This window comes from Musca autumnalis, unplaced genomic scaffold, assembly GCF_047663935.1.
Source record: "Musca autumnalis isolate F117 unplaced genomic scaffold, ASM4766393v1 scaffold_1, whole genome shotgun sequence".
In the NCBI taxonomy this organism is placed as follows: domain Eukaryota; kingdom Metazoa; phylum Arthropoda; class Insecta; order Diptera; family Muscidae; genus Musca; species Musca autumnalis.
In genome coordinates, this window is record NW_027411644.1 from 154,574,817 (window position 1) to 154,589,638 (window position 14,822).

The 14,822-nt window shown below is 34.2% G+C and overlaps 1 protein-coding gene across 2 annotated transcripts in view; it reads left to right on the top strand.

Moving 5' to 3' along the window:
• RYa-R (RYamide receptor) overlaps positions 1–14,822 on the top strand; it is a 688,795-nt gene that overhangs the window by 333,177 nt on the left and 340,796 nt on the right. For both annotated transcript variants that reach the window (XM_073958606.1, XM_073958607.1), the window contains exon 5: positions 3,975–4,173. In XM_073958606.1, coding sequence (XP_073814707.1) covers positions 3,975–4,173 — 199 coding nt within the window. The remainder of the gene's footprint in view (positions 1–3,974; positions 4,174–14,822) is intronic.

Sequence of the window (14,822 nt, forward strand, 5' to 3'; positions counted from 1 at the left end):
CAATCGAAGGTTATTTACTAATGTCTCAATTTCTATTTTATCTACATACATACATAGATATTTTAAGGTATTTTTGTAAAACACTTGACAAAAGGACATTGTTAACATGGCAATTTAAAGACACATGTCTTTGTCACTAAAACTCCTTTTTCATTTGGTTATAAAAGGTTGATACACTCCACGTCAGTAGAATAGAACACCTAAATTTTTAATAATGTTAGCGTATTTATCCCAAAACGAATGAATCTACGTTTTTAATCTTGTAGGGATTTAAAGTTTATAATGTTCCGTATCAAACACAGAAAAAAATTTATGTTTCCAGCTTTTCGCGAAATGATTTTATGATATTTTTTTCCGATAGTGCTATGAATAAAAAATAATTGTTGGCGTTTTTTATTGTTGGACTGCAGAATTTTACATCTTTGTGTTTATTTCAGCTTGAGTCCATATTTTGTTGTAATTCAATTGTTTGAATAACAACAAAATATTTTAAAGTGGATATGAAATTGATTAGTTGCGGGCGAAGGGTAGGGAATACTATAGTTTCAGTTGTCACCAAACAACTTCATCAGTTCCCTTTTTCGCCGACTATGTATCGATAAACAGGTCAATAAAGCCATCTAGCAAATTAAACAAAATGAGAAATTTGCCGTATGGCCCTAAATCTGTTTACCCTACAATTTGAGTCGAACTAAGGAATTTCATATCCACCACTGTTTTTATGTCGTCTTTGCTTCGCAAAGAATACGAACATACGAATGTTGCTTCAATAAGCGGGGGTAAAAACAACAAGAAAGTTGTTTTTGCATTACGCATTGGTCAACAAGGCCTACCCTTCGCCCGCAACTAATCAATTTCATATCCACTTTAAAATATTTTGTTGTTATTCAAACAATTGAATTACAACAAAATATGGACTCAAGCTGAAATAAACACAAAGATAAAAAATAATTAAAAAAATTAAGCTACAGTGCTTTGTTTATAAATTATTTTCTACTTTGTAATGCATTTATAAATGAAACACTGTAGCTTAATTTTTTTAATTATTTTTTATTTTTAACTCTTTAGTAAATACATTTTTTGACCACTGAGAACCCCATAACCAAACTACAGCCAATGTTGGCAGAAAATGTAGATAAAAACTTTAAAAAGCTTGAAATCGGGTGGTACCTTTATATGTGGTCTATACCAAAACCTGGACCTGTGTCCACAACTTTTGGTGGGGAAGAGTCTGTACCATTGGGAACTCCAAATGCCAAGTTACAACCAGGGGCTCAATTCTGTTTCTATGAAAATGTGAAATGAAAACGTTTAGAAAGTAAAAAAATGTCAAATGAAAAAAATGATTTTCATAGAACAAGAATCCAGCCCAAAGACCTGAACTTGGGTGGTACCGTATGGAGGTATAGGAAAAAATGGACCCATATAGGTTTTGGTTTCATATTTATGTATTGCCATTCAAATCTGAAAAGTGTGCAAAGTTTTAGTTCGATTTGTCAACTGCAACTGTATTAAAAATGAGTTACTATATTTGAACTAAACAGACATGAAACAAAGTAAGTTAAATAAAACACTGTACAAATAGGCATTAATTTTTGGTCATCAGGATAGAATAATCATTATAACCTCAGCATTTATGCTAACGAGGGTATATACACTTTCATACGTGCAAAATGTGCCTCATCGAAATAATGGTTTTAGACCCCAAGTATGTTTGGACAAAATCCGTTTCAGACAATTTGGAGTCGATTTAGCAATGTCCGTCCGTCTGTCTGGCTGGCTGGTGCGCACGATAACTCTTGAACGGATCAACCGATTCGAACCAAATTTTAGGTATCGTAATATTTTGCCTAAACTTAGTTTAAGTTCGAAGGTAGGCCATATTGGCCCTCTTCTTCAGGTACCTCCCCCACAAAATTTCGAAAATGTTCGGAAAATTTGTGCGCACGATAACTCTTGAAGGAAGTAACCGATTTAGTCCATACTTTACACATCCTGAAAATTCTACCAGTCATAGAAGAGGTTCCAATATGGACGCAATCGGTCCACTCCTTCGGGTACCTCCCACACAAAATATCGGAAAATTTTAGTTTAGCTCCTGATTTCGAATCGCTTTGATTTTTATTGTAATAACTGCCCCCCATACCACGGTACAAGTTTCATCGGGGTAGGTCCATACTTCTTGAGAAAATAGCCTGAAAGGTGCAAAAACCCCATATACATTTTTTGGGAAAAAATGTTTCAATTTACACAGGCTGAGGGTATATCTCTGTCGGCAAAGCACTGATAATTTTTTAATGGTTTTATATTGATATTAACGCCGAATTTTCTTTCAGTCGATAAAGCAGTGTTTTCTAATAATTTTTCTGCAAAGAAACCATATAAATGATTCCGCGGACACCGATATAACATATATAATTGAAACATCTCGGAATATCAGCAGGAGTCGCGCAGTTATGTCATATTTCTTCTCTGTAAGATAAAATATGATACAAACAACCTTGCTGATAAGATGGAACATGTTCAAAAAATGATGAACAACGTCAAAATTTCTTATAAAGACCGGATATAAAGTGATTTTTCTGCGAAGAAGTCTGCCGTTTAAAGGTTTGAAAATAAACTACACATTCAGAGGAAAGTAATCTTATACGAAAACAACACATAATAACCTGAGAGAAATCTTAGAACATCTTTCAAATTGAACACATCCTCTGAACTTTTAATTTTATATGTGTTCTTATTTCTGTGTCCGCGTCTGTTCTCAAAAGTGTAATGTTCTAGTATAAATGTACCAGGATATTCTCTTTATACCGTATTTTACATATATAGTAGTTTTTTTTAACTGAATTCATATATGTAAGCCCCATTTTCGGGGGAAAACACAGTTATTGAAATTGAGGTTTTAGATTCGTAGGTTCCTTTTAAAAAGTCTTAAAATGTCCCTCAGTGTATTAAAATAGCGGATGTTTTCATATCAGATTATCTTCCTCTAAATGAGGAGCATATTTCAAAACATTTATAAGGCAGACTTCTTTGCGAAAAAATTATTTTATTAAACAAAATATCAAGGTTTTTATTAGAAATATTGACGTTTTTCATATTTTTTTTTTTGAAAATATTCCATCTTATTAGCATCCGAAGCATTCGATTGTATCCGTCGAGGTTGTCTGTGTCATACTCTATCTTATTGTGAAGTAATATGACATAACTGCGCGACTACTACTGATAGTCGGAGATGTTTCAATTATCTGCAATTTCAACTCTTTTTCGCTGTTATTTCGGTATCCACGGAATTACTTATATGTTTTCTTTGGTGAAAAATGATTAGAAGGCCAAAAATAATGCCTATTTTTCATACTACTATCGGAAAAATGATCAGAAAATCATTTGGCGAAAAGCTAGACTTTAAATCACCACAAGATTAAAAACGTAGATTCAATCGTTTTTGGATAAATAAGCTAACATTAATAAAAATTTAAGTGTTCTGTTCTACTGACGTGGAGTGTATGTCTGGCTCAAAGATTGTTTGGTTTTTTTCAACAAAATTTCTGTTGATTGTCATTCTCCACATAATTTAATTAAAAACGGACGTATTTAATAATTTATGCGTCAACTTAATTTTATATTCTAATTTTACATTCTTTGCTCAAAAAGAAGTGTGACCCTTTTAAATGAGTTCCTTAAATTACCATAACATCATTTATAACTACCAGAAATGTTTGAGAAAAAAACCCAGAGGCCTTAACAAAGATTTAATATTTGCCAAAGAAACATTAAAACGTCCACTACCCTCATCAAACAACAGAAACAGTCTGTCAGTCGGCCAGCCTACTTCTACACCCCACACAGATACATTCACATACATACATAGTTCCAGCTGTCATAATTCTTGTATAATTTACAATTTCATTGTTTGTGCATGATTTCCTTTGTGACTTTTGTTTGTTGTTCACATTTCTTGTGCTTTTCCTTAGATACATTTGTAAGGAGGAATGGCCCACAGCCGAACAGAACTATTACTACACACTGGCATTGCTGACGCTGCAATTTATTGTTCCATTGTCGGTGCTAATATTCACCTACACCCGTATAGCATTGGCCGTATGGGGAAAACGACCTCCGGGCGAAGCGGAAAATTCTCGAGATCAACGTATGGCAAGGTCGAAACGTAAGGTAAGAAGTTGATGATTTATCTTAATTTTGTGTAATGTGGGTCTCTCAATTGAAACTATACAACTTTAAACTTAGTTATTCCACATACAAAGAGATTTCATTTGTAAGTTCTATGAAAACAGCAGAACTCTTATCGATGCATTAGAACGTGCAAGCAATATTTTCTAAACATATGAGAAACTTATGAATAAAGCTTTGGAATTGTATTTTTAAATGAGATAAAATATAATAAATTGTTGTTATGACAATGACATTATTATGGAAAAAAACTTATACCTATAAGGGTGGTAACCTGTTAAACTACTATCATACCAATGAGTTATAAATGTAACAAAGTCATTAACAAGTAAAAAATCTTTTCAAATTGTTGTATACTTTTAACCAATTCTGCTGTTTTCCCGTAGAAAGAATCTCTGCTTGCATTATTGGATTTTCGCAAAAGACGCAGGCGTCAGAGAAGTGCGTTGATTGCACCGGTAATCAGATTGAACATTAGTGTCGTATTCCCAAGCGCTTGCCATCAGACAAGTCCACCATATTGGTAATGGGACAGAAGCATATTTTTGGTTAGGGCGTCCACAGCTCCCTCCACTTCTAATTTTGAAGCCGCCAGCACTCTGCATTTAACTCAATCCGTTCTTCTGAGATTTCTATGGGGACTCTGATTGACTCCAAGTATAAAGATATGGAAATGTGTCATACTGTATGCCGAAAACGAACACTTTTCAGATTCCCTTCAAATATTTATATCAGAGTTGTCCATGTTGTTGCGGTTTATATAATTACTACTCCTTTATTCTGTTTCGAAATGTTAGCGAATAAAGCTGAATATGGACTTTGGTATTTGTGTCACAGTTACTCCAGTACAGGTGGTGAACATCCGCGTCGAATTCAACACAGTAAAAGTCTTGCCGCTTGGTCCATTAATCTTTTTTGTACAAATAAGACTCGTGAATTAGATCGATGCCGATATTTAAGGTCGAGAGAGTTTGCAGACGTTTAGCAGCTCTGTAATTATGCAGATTTATCTGTAAAAATCTAAGATCATGCTGCTTCCGTCCTACTGGTGCTTCGGAGGGATTCGGAATTAATTTTTGGCAAACCCATTTCCCTTCTAACTTCTTAGATAGTATTTTACAGTATGATCGGTAGCCAACTTTAAGATAAGTTCGTTATACTTTGTTACTATGACCCACGATGTCTGCCTTTAGAACAGCCAACTTGAGATAATTTGGGGTAATCAGTCGTACACATCATGGTCAACATGCTTGTGTTAGACAACATGGTTTCTGCGAAGAACTATGCCTCACATTGTCCTTGCTTCGTCTTCTGCGACGATGTACTGACTGAATGGATTTTGGTATCTCCAGGATTTATCTGTTCACAAAACGCTCTACGACACCGAGACATACGGCACACACGAATGGACCGGTTGTGACCGTGTCTTCTTCTTTGCGGCAGGTTACTGTTCATAGGACGACCTCATCCTTTTCACAACCACTGGTCGTGATTTCGGATTGGTCGCCTGAGGACTACCGCTTGTTGCTGCCTTTAGTTAATTATTGCTATGCGGTACGCAGCCTTATTAACTCAATGACTCTGTGGGAGATTAGTCCGCTTTCTGTTTACTTGTTTGTCTCTATACACGGAGGAAAAAAAGGCCTCTCAAACATATGTCCCAAACATATTTTGCAGCAAAAATATATGTGTTTCCAAGCAGTGCCAAACATAACATATATGTTTGGGTGCAAACATAGACGAAATATAAATACAAACCCATAATAAACAACAAACTTACTCATACACCAGAGTAAAGCAATGAGTCTCTCGTAAGCGTAAATTTACTCTCGCTCACAACCTGTGTAGACTCTAACTGGTGGTGACCGAGAGTAAATTTACGCTAACGGGAGACCCATTGCCTTACTCCGACATACACACATTTATAAATGCTGGTGGCTTTTCTTTTATTGAAATGTATAGAAATACCAAACACAAAAGCAACAACAGACGTGCAGATAAATACAAAATTCCAATAAAAAGAAATAGTGTCACACTCTTAGAAAGAAAAACAAATAATAACCAGTAAGGAAAGGATCAAAGTCGGGCGGGACCGACTATTTGATACCCTACACCACTGTGAATATGTAAAATATATATGGGAGATATACAGTGGCGGCCATATAATTAAGAACGACATCGTATTAAAAAGTATTTGACTTGCTACGTTCCAAATATTTGAATATTTATATGGAACAAAATTTGTAAATAAAGTACACGGTAAGCGCTTTCAATCAAAGCCAAAACATGTTTTAATTCTCCCTCGTTTATACGAAAGAAACCACGATTTATTAAAATAGTCATAAATCGACCTGGCCACATAATTAAGAACGATATAAGTAAAGGTTACTTTAAGGTAATTTTCATACACAATATGTGAATATATGGTTATGTATTTTAGAAGTCGGTTGCTTTGATTAATTTTTAGTATCAAATGTCCTTTAATGGTACATATTATTGAGTCTAAGTTTGATAATTAGGGCATACCTAACGTTTTCGAAAATTTGCCCATAATTTGACGAATTTATTTTATTTGTAGGATCTAAAGCCACAGTTTTGGCTTCCCCTCATTCCCTCGATGTCGTTCTAAACGATACCCAGTGATTGTCGTTCCATAGTCGGCGCTTATTTACCCTTACTTTGGTTTTTACCCCACTTCTTTGAATCCTTTACGAGGGAACTGTGTGGGAAAAAGTTTCGTATGAGCCATTTCCACTTTATAAATCGGTAGGATTGTTGTCTGCAGTTAGTAGACTGGAAATAAAAAAATAATTTCGATCTGTACAAAAAATTGGACTAACGGTACACCGAACAAAAATGAAAGGTTTAATATTTTGAAAGCCTTCATTGCACAATGTCTTTGTGGGTGTGGTAGCCATAGTTATGTAAGACTTTTTAATCAATGAAGCTCATATTAATAGCAAAACCAGTCAAATCGACAATTTTTATGGATGAAAACACAATTTTTGTATACACGTATGTCTGATGTACATACATAAAATTATTGTGGAATTCGAGCATTCAACATTATGTTAATAAATTTAATATTCGGTGTGGAATTCTTCCAATTTTTGTATAGACGTTATATTATTGTTTCATTTCCTGTATACTACCTGCAGACAAAAATCCTACCGCTTTATAAGGTGGAAATGGCTCTTACGAAACCATTTCCCAGACAATTCCTTCGTAAAGGACTCAAATAAGTGGGATAAAAGCCAATTTAAGGGTAAATAAGCGCCGATTATGGAACGCCATTCACATGGTATCGTTCAGAGCGTCGTCGAGGGAATGAGAGGAAGCCAAAACTGTGGATTTAGATCCCAAAAATAAAATAAATTCGTCAAATTATGGGCAAATTTTGGAAAACCTTAGGTATGCCCTAATTATCAAACTTAGACTCAATAATATGTACCATTGAAAGACATTTGATACTAAAAATTAATCAAAGTAACCGATTTCTAAAATACATAACGATATATTCACATATTGTGTATGAAAATTACCTTAAAGTAACCTTTACTTGTATCGTTCTTAATTATGTGGCCAGGTCGATTTATGACTATTTTAATAAATCGTGGTTTCTTTCGTATAAACGAGGGAGAATTAAAACATGTTTTGGCTTTCTTTGAAAGCGCTTACCGTGTACTTTATTTACAAATTTTGTTCCATATAAATATTCAAATATTTAGAACGTAGCAAGTCAAATACTTTTTAATACGATGTCGTTCTTAATTATATGGCCGCCACTGTATATAAATCTGAACCGATTTCGATATAAAGTGGCACACTTATATCTACACCGAACTCCGTCACTTATTCAAAAATTCATAAAAATTGGACAGATATGGGGTGTTTGGTGCATTAAATACGTGAAATCGGCCGAAAATATATATGGGAGCTATATCCAAATCTGAACCGATTTCGATCAAATTTAGCACATCTATTTCTAGGCCGAATTTAGTCACTCATTCCAATTTTCATCGAAATCGGACATATACAGCGTGTTTGGTGCAGCAAATAAGTGAAATCGGTCGAAAATATACATGGGGGCTAAATTCAAATCTGAACCGATTTTCACCAAAAGCAAAAGCGTTTTTCCTATTGCTAAAAAAATTATATTGCTCAGCTGAATCGGACAATACATGCGATCTGTACGTTGCGAACCGACGGACGGGCGGACAGATGGACATGCATAAATCGACTGAGAAAGTGATTCTATACATATCCCTAGAAGGAACTATGGGTCTATCTCTTTTCCTTATGCATGTTACATACAAATGCACTAACCACAGTGTGGTCTAGGGTATGATTATAAAATATAGAAATATCGTTGAACGCTTCTCGTTGGTTGTAAAATAAAACACATTCTCTTCAAAATTGAAATCATCAACGGGAAATCGGCATCTGAAATCAAATGATTATATAATGTAATAAATAGGTACAGTTGCGTTCAAAAAATAGGAGCGCCCATACAAAAAAAAATTGTCAAGAAATATGGTTAAACTTACACATTTTGGTTTATTTTGAATTTGTGTAACATTGTTGACATCCCAACAGTTAATTCATCAGCAGAAATGTGGCAATCTGTTTTAAATTATTTACTGTTTACACCAACATTATAAATCGTGTTTAAAGTTTTTGTTCAAAAAAATAGGAGCGTGGAAGAAAAAGGACGATAAAAATAGTTTTAGTAGAGTTTAGGATCAAAATTGTCAATATTTTAGTTAACAGTAGTAAATCCAATAGATTTTATGAGATTTGATTGCTGTTTGAAAACAAAAGTCCTTTGGAGGTAGCCAAAAAGAGGCGATTGTCCTTGCAGATTTTTTTCCATAAATTGAGCACTTATTGGGCAACTCAATGGATTTTATAGACAGAAGCTTTAACGATTAGATTTGTTTGATGCTATGGATGTTATCTCTAACAATATATAATGATTGGTATCCCATAAATTTGTGTATTTTGATTCTTGAGCCAAGTTTAAGACAGTTTACATTAGCCCTTAAGGTAAGGATCGGCCAAAAAAGAGTATCTATAAGGAATTTATTCCCCAACCAAATAATATTTGGAAGTCCTTAGGATGCTAACCTTGTGTATGCAATCTATTTCGCTTCTATTCAAAAAATGTTTAAAACGTGAACGGTTGAAATGTAATTTGAACCATTTAGTCATAGGCAGGCTGGGATTGCACTATGGTTGCTATATGCCGTATTATATTTTTCAATGTAAACGTACGTTTTTAACTCAAAAATACTTTATTTAGGTTAGTTTCATTAGAAAACTGTTTATTATACGATGCAAAACCTAATAAAAATAATCTTAGGCCAACTTCAAAAGTTTGTCTTTAAAGTTTCCTTCTCAACAAAGCGTTTTGAAAAATGTCTCATATGTGCCAATCATCCAATTATTCAAAAATGAACCATATAATGAATTCTGCGTGCAGTTAAGATGCTAAGGACCTCAAAACATCACTTGATCGAGAAATTAATGCCTTATAGATACGCATTTTTTAACCGATCCTTACGTAAAGAGGTACTGGAAACCGGCTTTAACTTAGCTCAAGGATCAAAATACACAAATTTCTGCGATACCGATCATTATATATTGTTCGAGATAACAGCCAGAGCATCAGAAAACTCATATCACTAATGTTCTGTCTACAAAATCCATTGAGTTACCCAATAAGTGCTCAATTTATGGAAAAAATAGCTGCAAGGACAATCACCTGTTTTTAGGCTACCTCCAAAAGAACTTTTGTTTTCAAACAGCCATCAAATCTCATAAAAACTATTAGATTCACTACTGTCAACTAAAATATAGACAATTTTGATCTTAAACTCAACTAAAAATATTTTTATTGTCCTTTTTCTTCCGCACTCCTATTTTTTTGAACAACAAATTTGAAGGCGATTTATAATGTTGGTGTAAACAGTAAATAATTTAAAACAGATTGCCACATTTCTGCTGATGAATTAACTGTTGGGATGTCAACAATGTTAAACAAATTCAAAATAAACCAAAATGGGTAAGTTTAACCATGTTTATTCGACCATTCCCGTGGTGTGAATGAGCACTCCTATTATTTTGAACACAGCTGTATATTCATATTTCAAACATATGCATGTATGTATATAAAAAATGCATTAATGCACCAAAGCAAAACAAACTTATTTCAGCCTCCCGTCGTCGCATCTAGAGATCCCTGTTGTTACGCTCTTTGACAAAAATCCTCTCTCCATCCATAAAAAATAGGTTTTAACATAAAATATTTGTTAGTACACAAACAAATAAAATTGAGATATGTTACAAAGTGTTGCAAACATATATTTGTTTTGACCCAAACATATATTTGTTTGCAACCAGTCCCAAATATTTTATATTTTTCTGCGTGTAGGAAAAGTCGAAGTTACCAGTTTGATGTTTAATTTTTGGTAACGTTTGCTGAATGCCTTCTGATTTCATTTCTCTTATATTTTTGCGGAAGAAGCCTCTTCCACTTTCCTATTCTCTCGTAGTTGTCCTCCCTATATATGGAAAGCCCATTGAAGGGGCAACAGTTATACAAACTTATCTTGAAAGATGATTTCTATATACTTAAACCCACCTTAAATTACGATACATTGTCGCCAGCTTTAAAGGTTGAGAAGTAACTTCTATTCAGTAGACCTGGATTTTCCTTTAAAAATTCGAAATATAATGTGCATTGTTGACGTAGTTATGAAGTGTTTCCATACACAAAAAGCGCCTTCGCAGCACCAATAGAACATCATCGGCGCAAGTTCTTAGAATTGCTCCTTCAGATAGTCCTGGACAGAAAACCTCCTAAAACTAGTCCTTGTGGTATCCTAGCCGTGACTGGCTTTCTTCAGACATACTGTGCTAAAATCTCTCATGCTTGACTCGATCCATAACAAATCGATATGTCTATTTTCCAATTCGACTTTCAGTCTTCTAAAACATGTTCTTCTTTCAATATTTCTCTTTACTTAATATGACGTCCCTTTATTCACTATCATATTAGCCCTTTATATCACTGTGCAACACTGAAAATGCAAACAACTTCTAGTATGCATTTTTGGAAAGTACATATTTAGACTATAAAAACCCTAGTAGGGTTTTGTCCTGTCAGATTCAGATCGGATTTTATGGCCTCATCTAAACCGGGCTAAATCTACACTTTTTTGCATTTACCAGGCCTTTATCTCAGAAACGAATAGGAATTTGGCCTTGCTGTCTTTAGCAATATTGTAGCCCTAAACTAGTAGAACTTATCTTTTGAAAAAACCGCATAAGAAAAACTCCATCTTGGGCATCAAAATCTATAAAATATAGAAAATATTACATAATTGCTGAAATTGTGGTCAGTATCGGCTAAACTATTGGGAGTTGAACCAAGTAACATTTTAAAAAAATCTTCCAAATAAATTTCTCAACAATTCTTTAGAACATTCTGAAACTCTAAAATGCTTAATTCATGTTGTTTCAGCGGTATTTTGCATCATATCTTTTACAACACGTATTTCAAACACAGTTCACACCAAGAGTTTATTCTCGCATTTCGGATTTCACTACATTATTTGCATTTTTATTAAATCGTCGTTGAAAAATGTACTGAAAACAACGGGACATTTTACAACAATGACATGTTCTGAAGAGTTGTGTATTACATTTCAGGGAATATTTTTCTAAAATAAAATATTCAGAAAAAAATTAACGGTTTTGGAAATACGGTGCGAAATGTATAAAAATTGTAGAATTTTTGCATATATTTTTAAATTTGAGGCAATAAATGTAGTTTTTCGAGATCAATATTTCTCCAAGTATTTTATTCTTGTCATTATCTACAGATTTGCTTCAGAGGTCAGAAGAAGATTCGCATTGGTTTCAGAGATATAGCCCCGAATTTCTTTAAAAACTCAATATTTAACCATGTTTAGATAGGGTCATAAAATGCGTTCTGGATCTGACACAACAAAACCAAACTAGGGTTTCTTGTCGTTTGGGTCTGTACTTTCAAAAAATCCTCAGATCGAATTGTCTGCGTAAGATCACCTTATAAATGTTGCACAGTATATACATACGTACATATGTATGTATGTGTGAATATAATTTTTCCTATTTAACAAAAAAAAAACTTCAACTTAGGCGTCATATTCGGTAGGATTTCATTAAATAGCTAGTATATTTATGTACTACGAGTATGTTTGTTAAACGTCATCATCCCAAAAGTCAACCCAACCCATGTATCTGGCACGTGTTTTATTTCTCCATATTATCGTGTACATGAATAACTACAGAATGAAGAATCTCTAAAAAGTTTGCTAAAGTTTTCGTTTAGTTTTGAAATGAAAACCACAGAAAGTAATTTGGTTTTGTTGACTTCACGTTGTTGAGTCACTTAAAGTTAATGGAGATTTTCTTGCTTTCCAGCATGCAACTGACAACATACTTTCAAGTATTTCTATCTACCACTAATTTCGAACATTTAAAAACAAAGATTTAAGCAACCAACTACACGATGATGTTGATTAATGTGAATTGGAATATCACAAGTTTTTTTTTGTATTTTGGCTTGACTCCTGCAGCTAATGGTAAATCAAATTTGTACACATTTGGAACGGAAACTTTTGATGAGAGAAGCGAGGACTTAGTAGACGAAGTTGCTAATCGTAAAAAATATTAAATTTTAATTATTCAAAACTTTTAACAGTTTTATGTGCTTTAATATTTCTTTCTGTTCGTTTCACAAATTCATTCGTAGTTTAATGTTAACATGGCACTGAACTATTTAAGAAGGGCGCTTGAGGATTAAGTTTTAAGGTATTTCTTGAATTTTAAAGAATCTAAAACAATTTGTAGAGCTACCTCTTAAACCGTTAAGGCAATGTTAGGGTGCCGTGTGATTGGATCGAAAATTTATACTATAATTTATAAGAAGAAACACCAGTAAGGAAAGGATCAACGTCGGGCCGAGCCGACTTTATGATGCCCTACACACTTACATATTTCTAGACCAAATTCCGTCACACGTTCCAAATTTCATCAAAATGGGATAGATATAGGGTGTTTTGTGCATCAAATACCTCAAATCGGCCGAACATATACAGTATCAGCCAAAACTAAAGGACGCCCTCAGTACAGTTTTTAAAATGAAAAATTTTTTAATTTTTATTTATATCTTTATTATTGGAAAACACAAACATAAGGAATTCAGAATGTAATAAACAAAAGTTAAAATTCAAAAAACTATTTAGGTTGCAAATATAAGCGGACAAAACTAAAGCCCCCTTCCAAGCTGAGGTATAACTAAAACGACGTTAAATCGGACGAACAAATATATGGGAGCTATATCCAAATCTGGACCGGTTTCGATATAATTTGGCATATTTATTTCTAGATCGAATTTAGTCAAACATTCCAAATTGTATCAAAATCGGAGAGATATAGGGTGTTTGTGCATCAAATACCTTAAACGCTTACATGTGCTTGCATTTGCACCACTCCCTGTTCTTGTTTTGTTTAACAAAAATACCCTGCCGCCGGTGAACGTTGAACGCAAAACCCTCTGATTTGTAGTCGGACACACACCCTCTGTGCCATCGTACTCATAACTTAGTAAAGAGTAACATAAGTAGTTATTTTTGTTTACATTACTTTGTAATGGGTTACATAATGACTAACGGATCCGATTTTTTGCTGGGATCCAGAGAACTCGGACAAACAACATCAGTTGTAAAATAAGAAGTAAGCAGTGTAAGAGACATGACATAGCATGTCAAACCAATGTTACACTTAAAAAACTCTGATACTTCCCGTGTTAATGTGTGGTTCCGAAGCCTGGGTACTAGCGCAAGCAGATAAGTCAGTGCTTTGTGTGTTGGGAAAAAAATTCTTTGTAAGATCGATGTGCCAATATGTGTTTATGGTGAAAATCGACGTCGTATGAACAACGAGCTGTATCGGCTATACAACGACATAAGTAGTGCGATTCTCTAACGCATGTTATGCCTACCGACAAAAATCGGTAAAATTAAAATGCTGAGTTCTACTGATAGCAACTGCGTAGCCAACATTTATCATAATTTTGAGTTTTAATTTTACCGATTTTTGTCGGTAACCAAAAATGCGTTAGGGAATCCCATTACTGGGGCCTAATTACGGCATTTGATTTGATCGAGCATTTGCTCGTGAATGAAACAAATCGAACTATGAAAACCTATGTGTTCTTCAAAGAACATTAAGTAGGTAGATGGAATTGAAATAATTAGGCCTCAGTAGGGTCAAACTTATCGAGTTACAACGATTGCATTGGCTAGGCCATGTCGTATGAATGATCGATGATGAACCCACTAAAAAGGCCTAGAAATAGGGGTCGCATGGTGTTTCATCCAGAACTGGAAGGTCAGGGCCTCGATGGAGTAAACGTGTGGAAGACGAGATTTTAAAAACACGATATTCCAAATTAGAAAAGGAAAGCAAAAAATATAGACGTGTGACAAATTTTCTGTAGAGGGCAACCTAAGTATTCAAATATGGTATGGTCGAAGCTGAAAAACATAGGGTAGTAAGCAGAACGCAAAAATAATAACAAT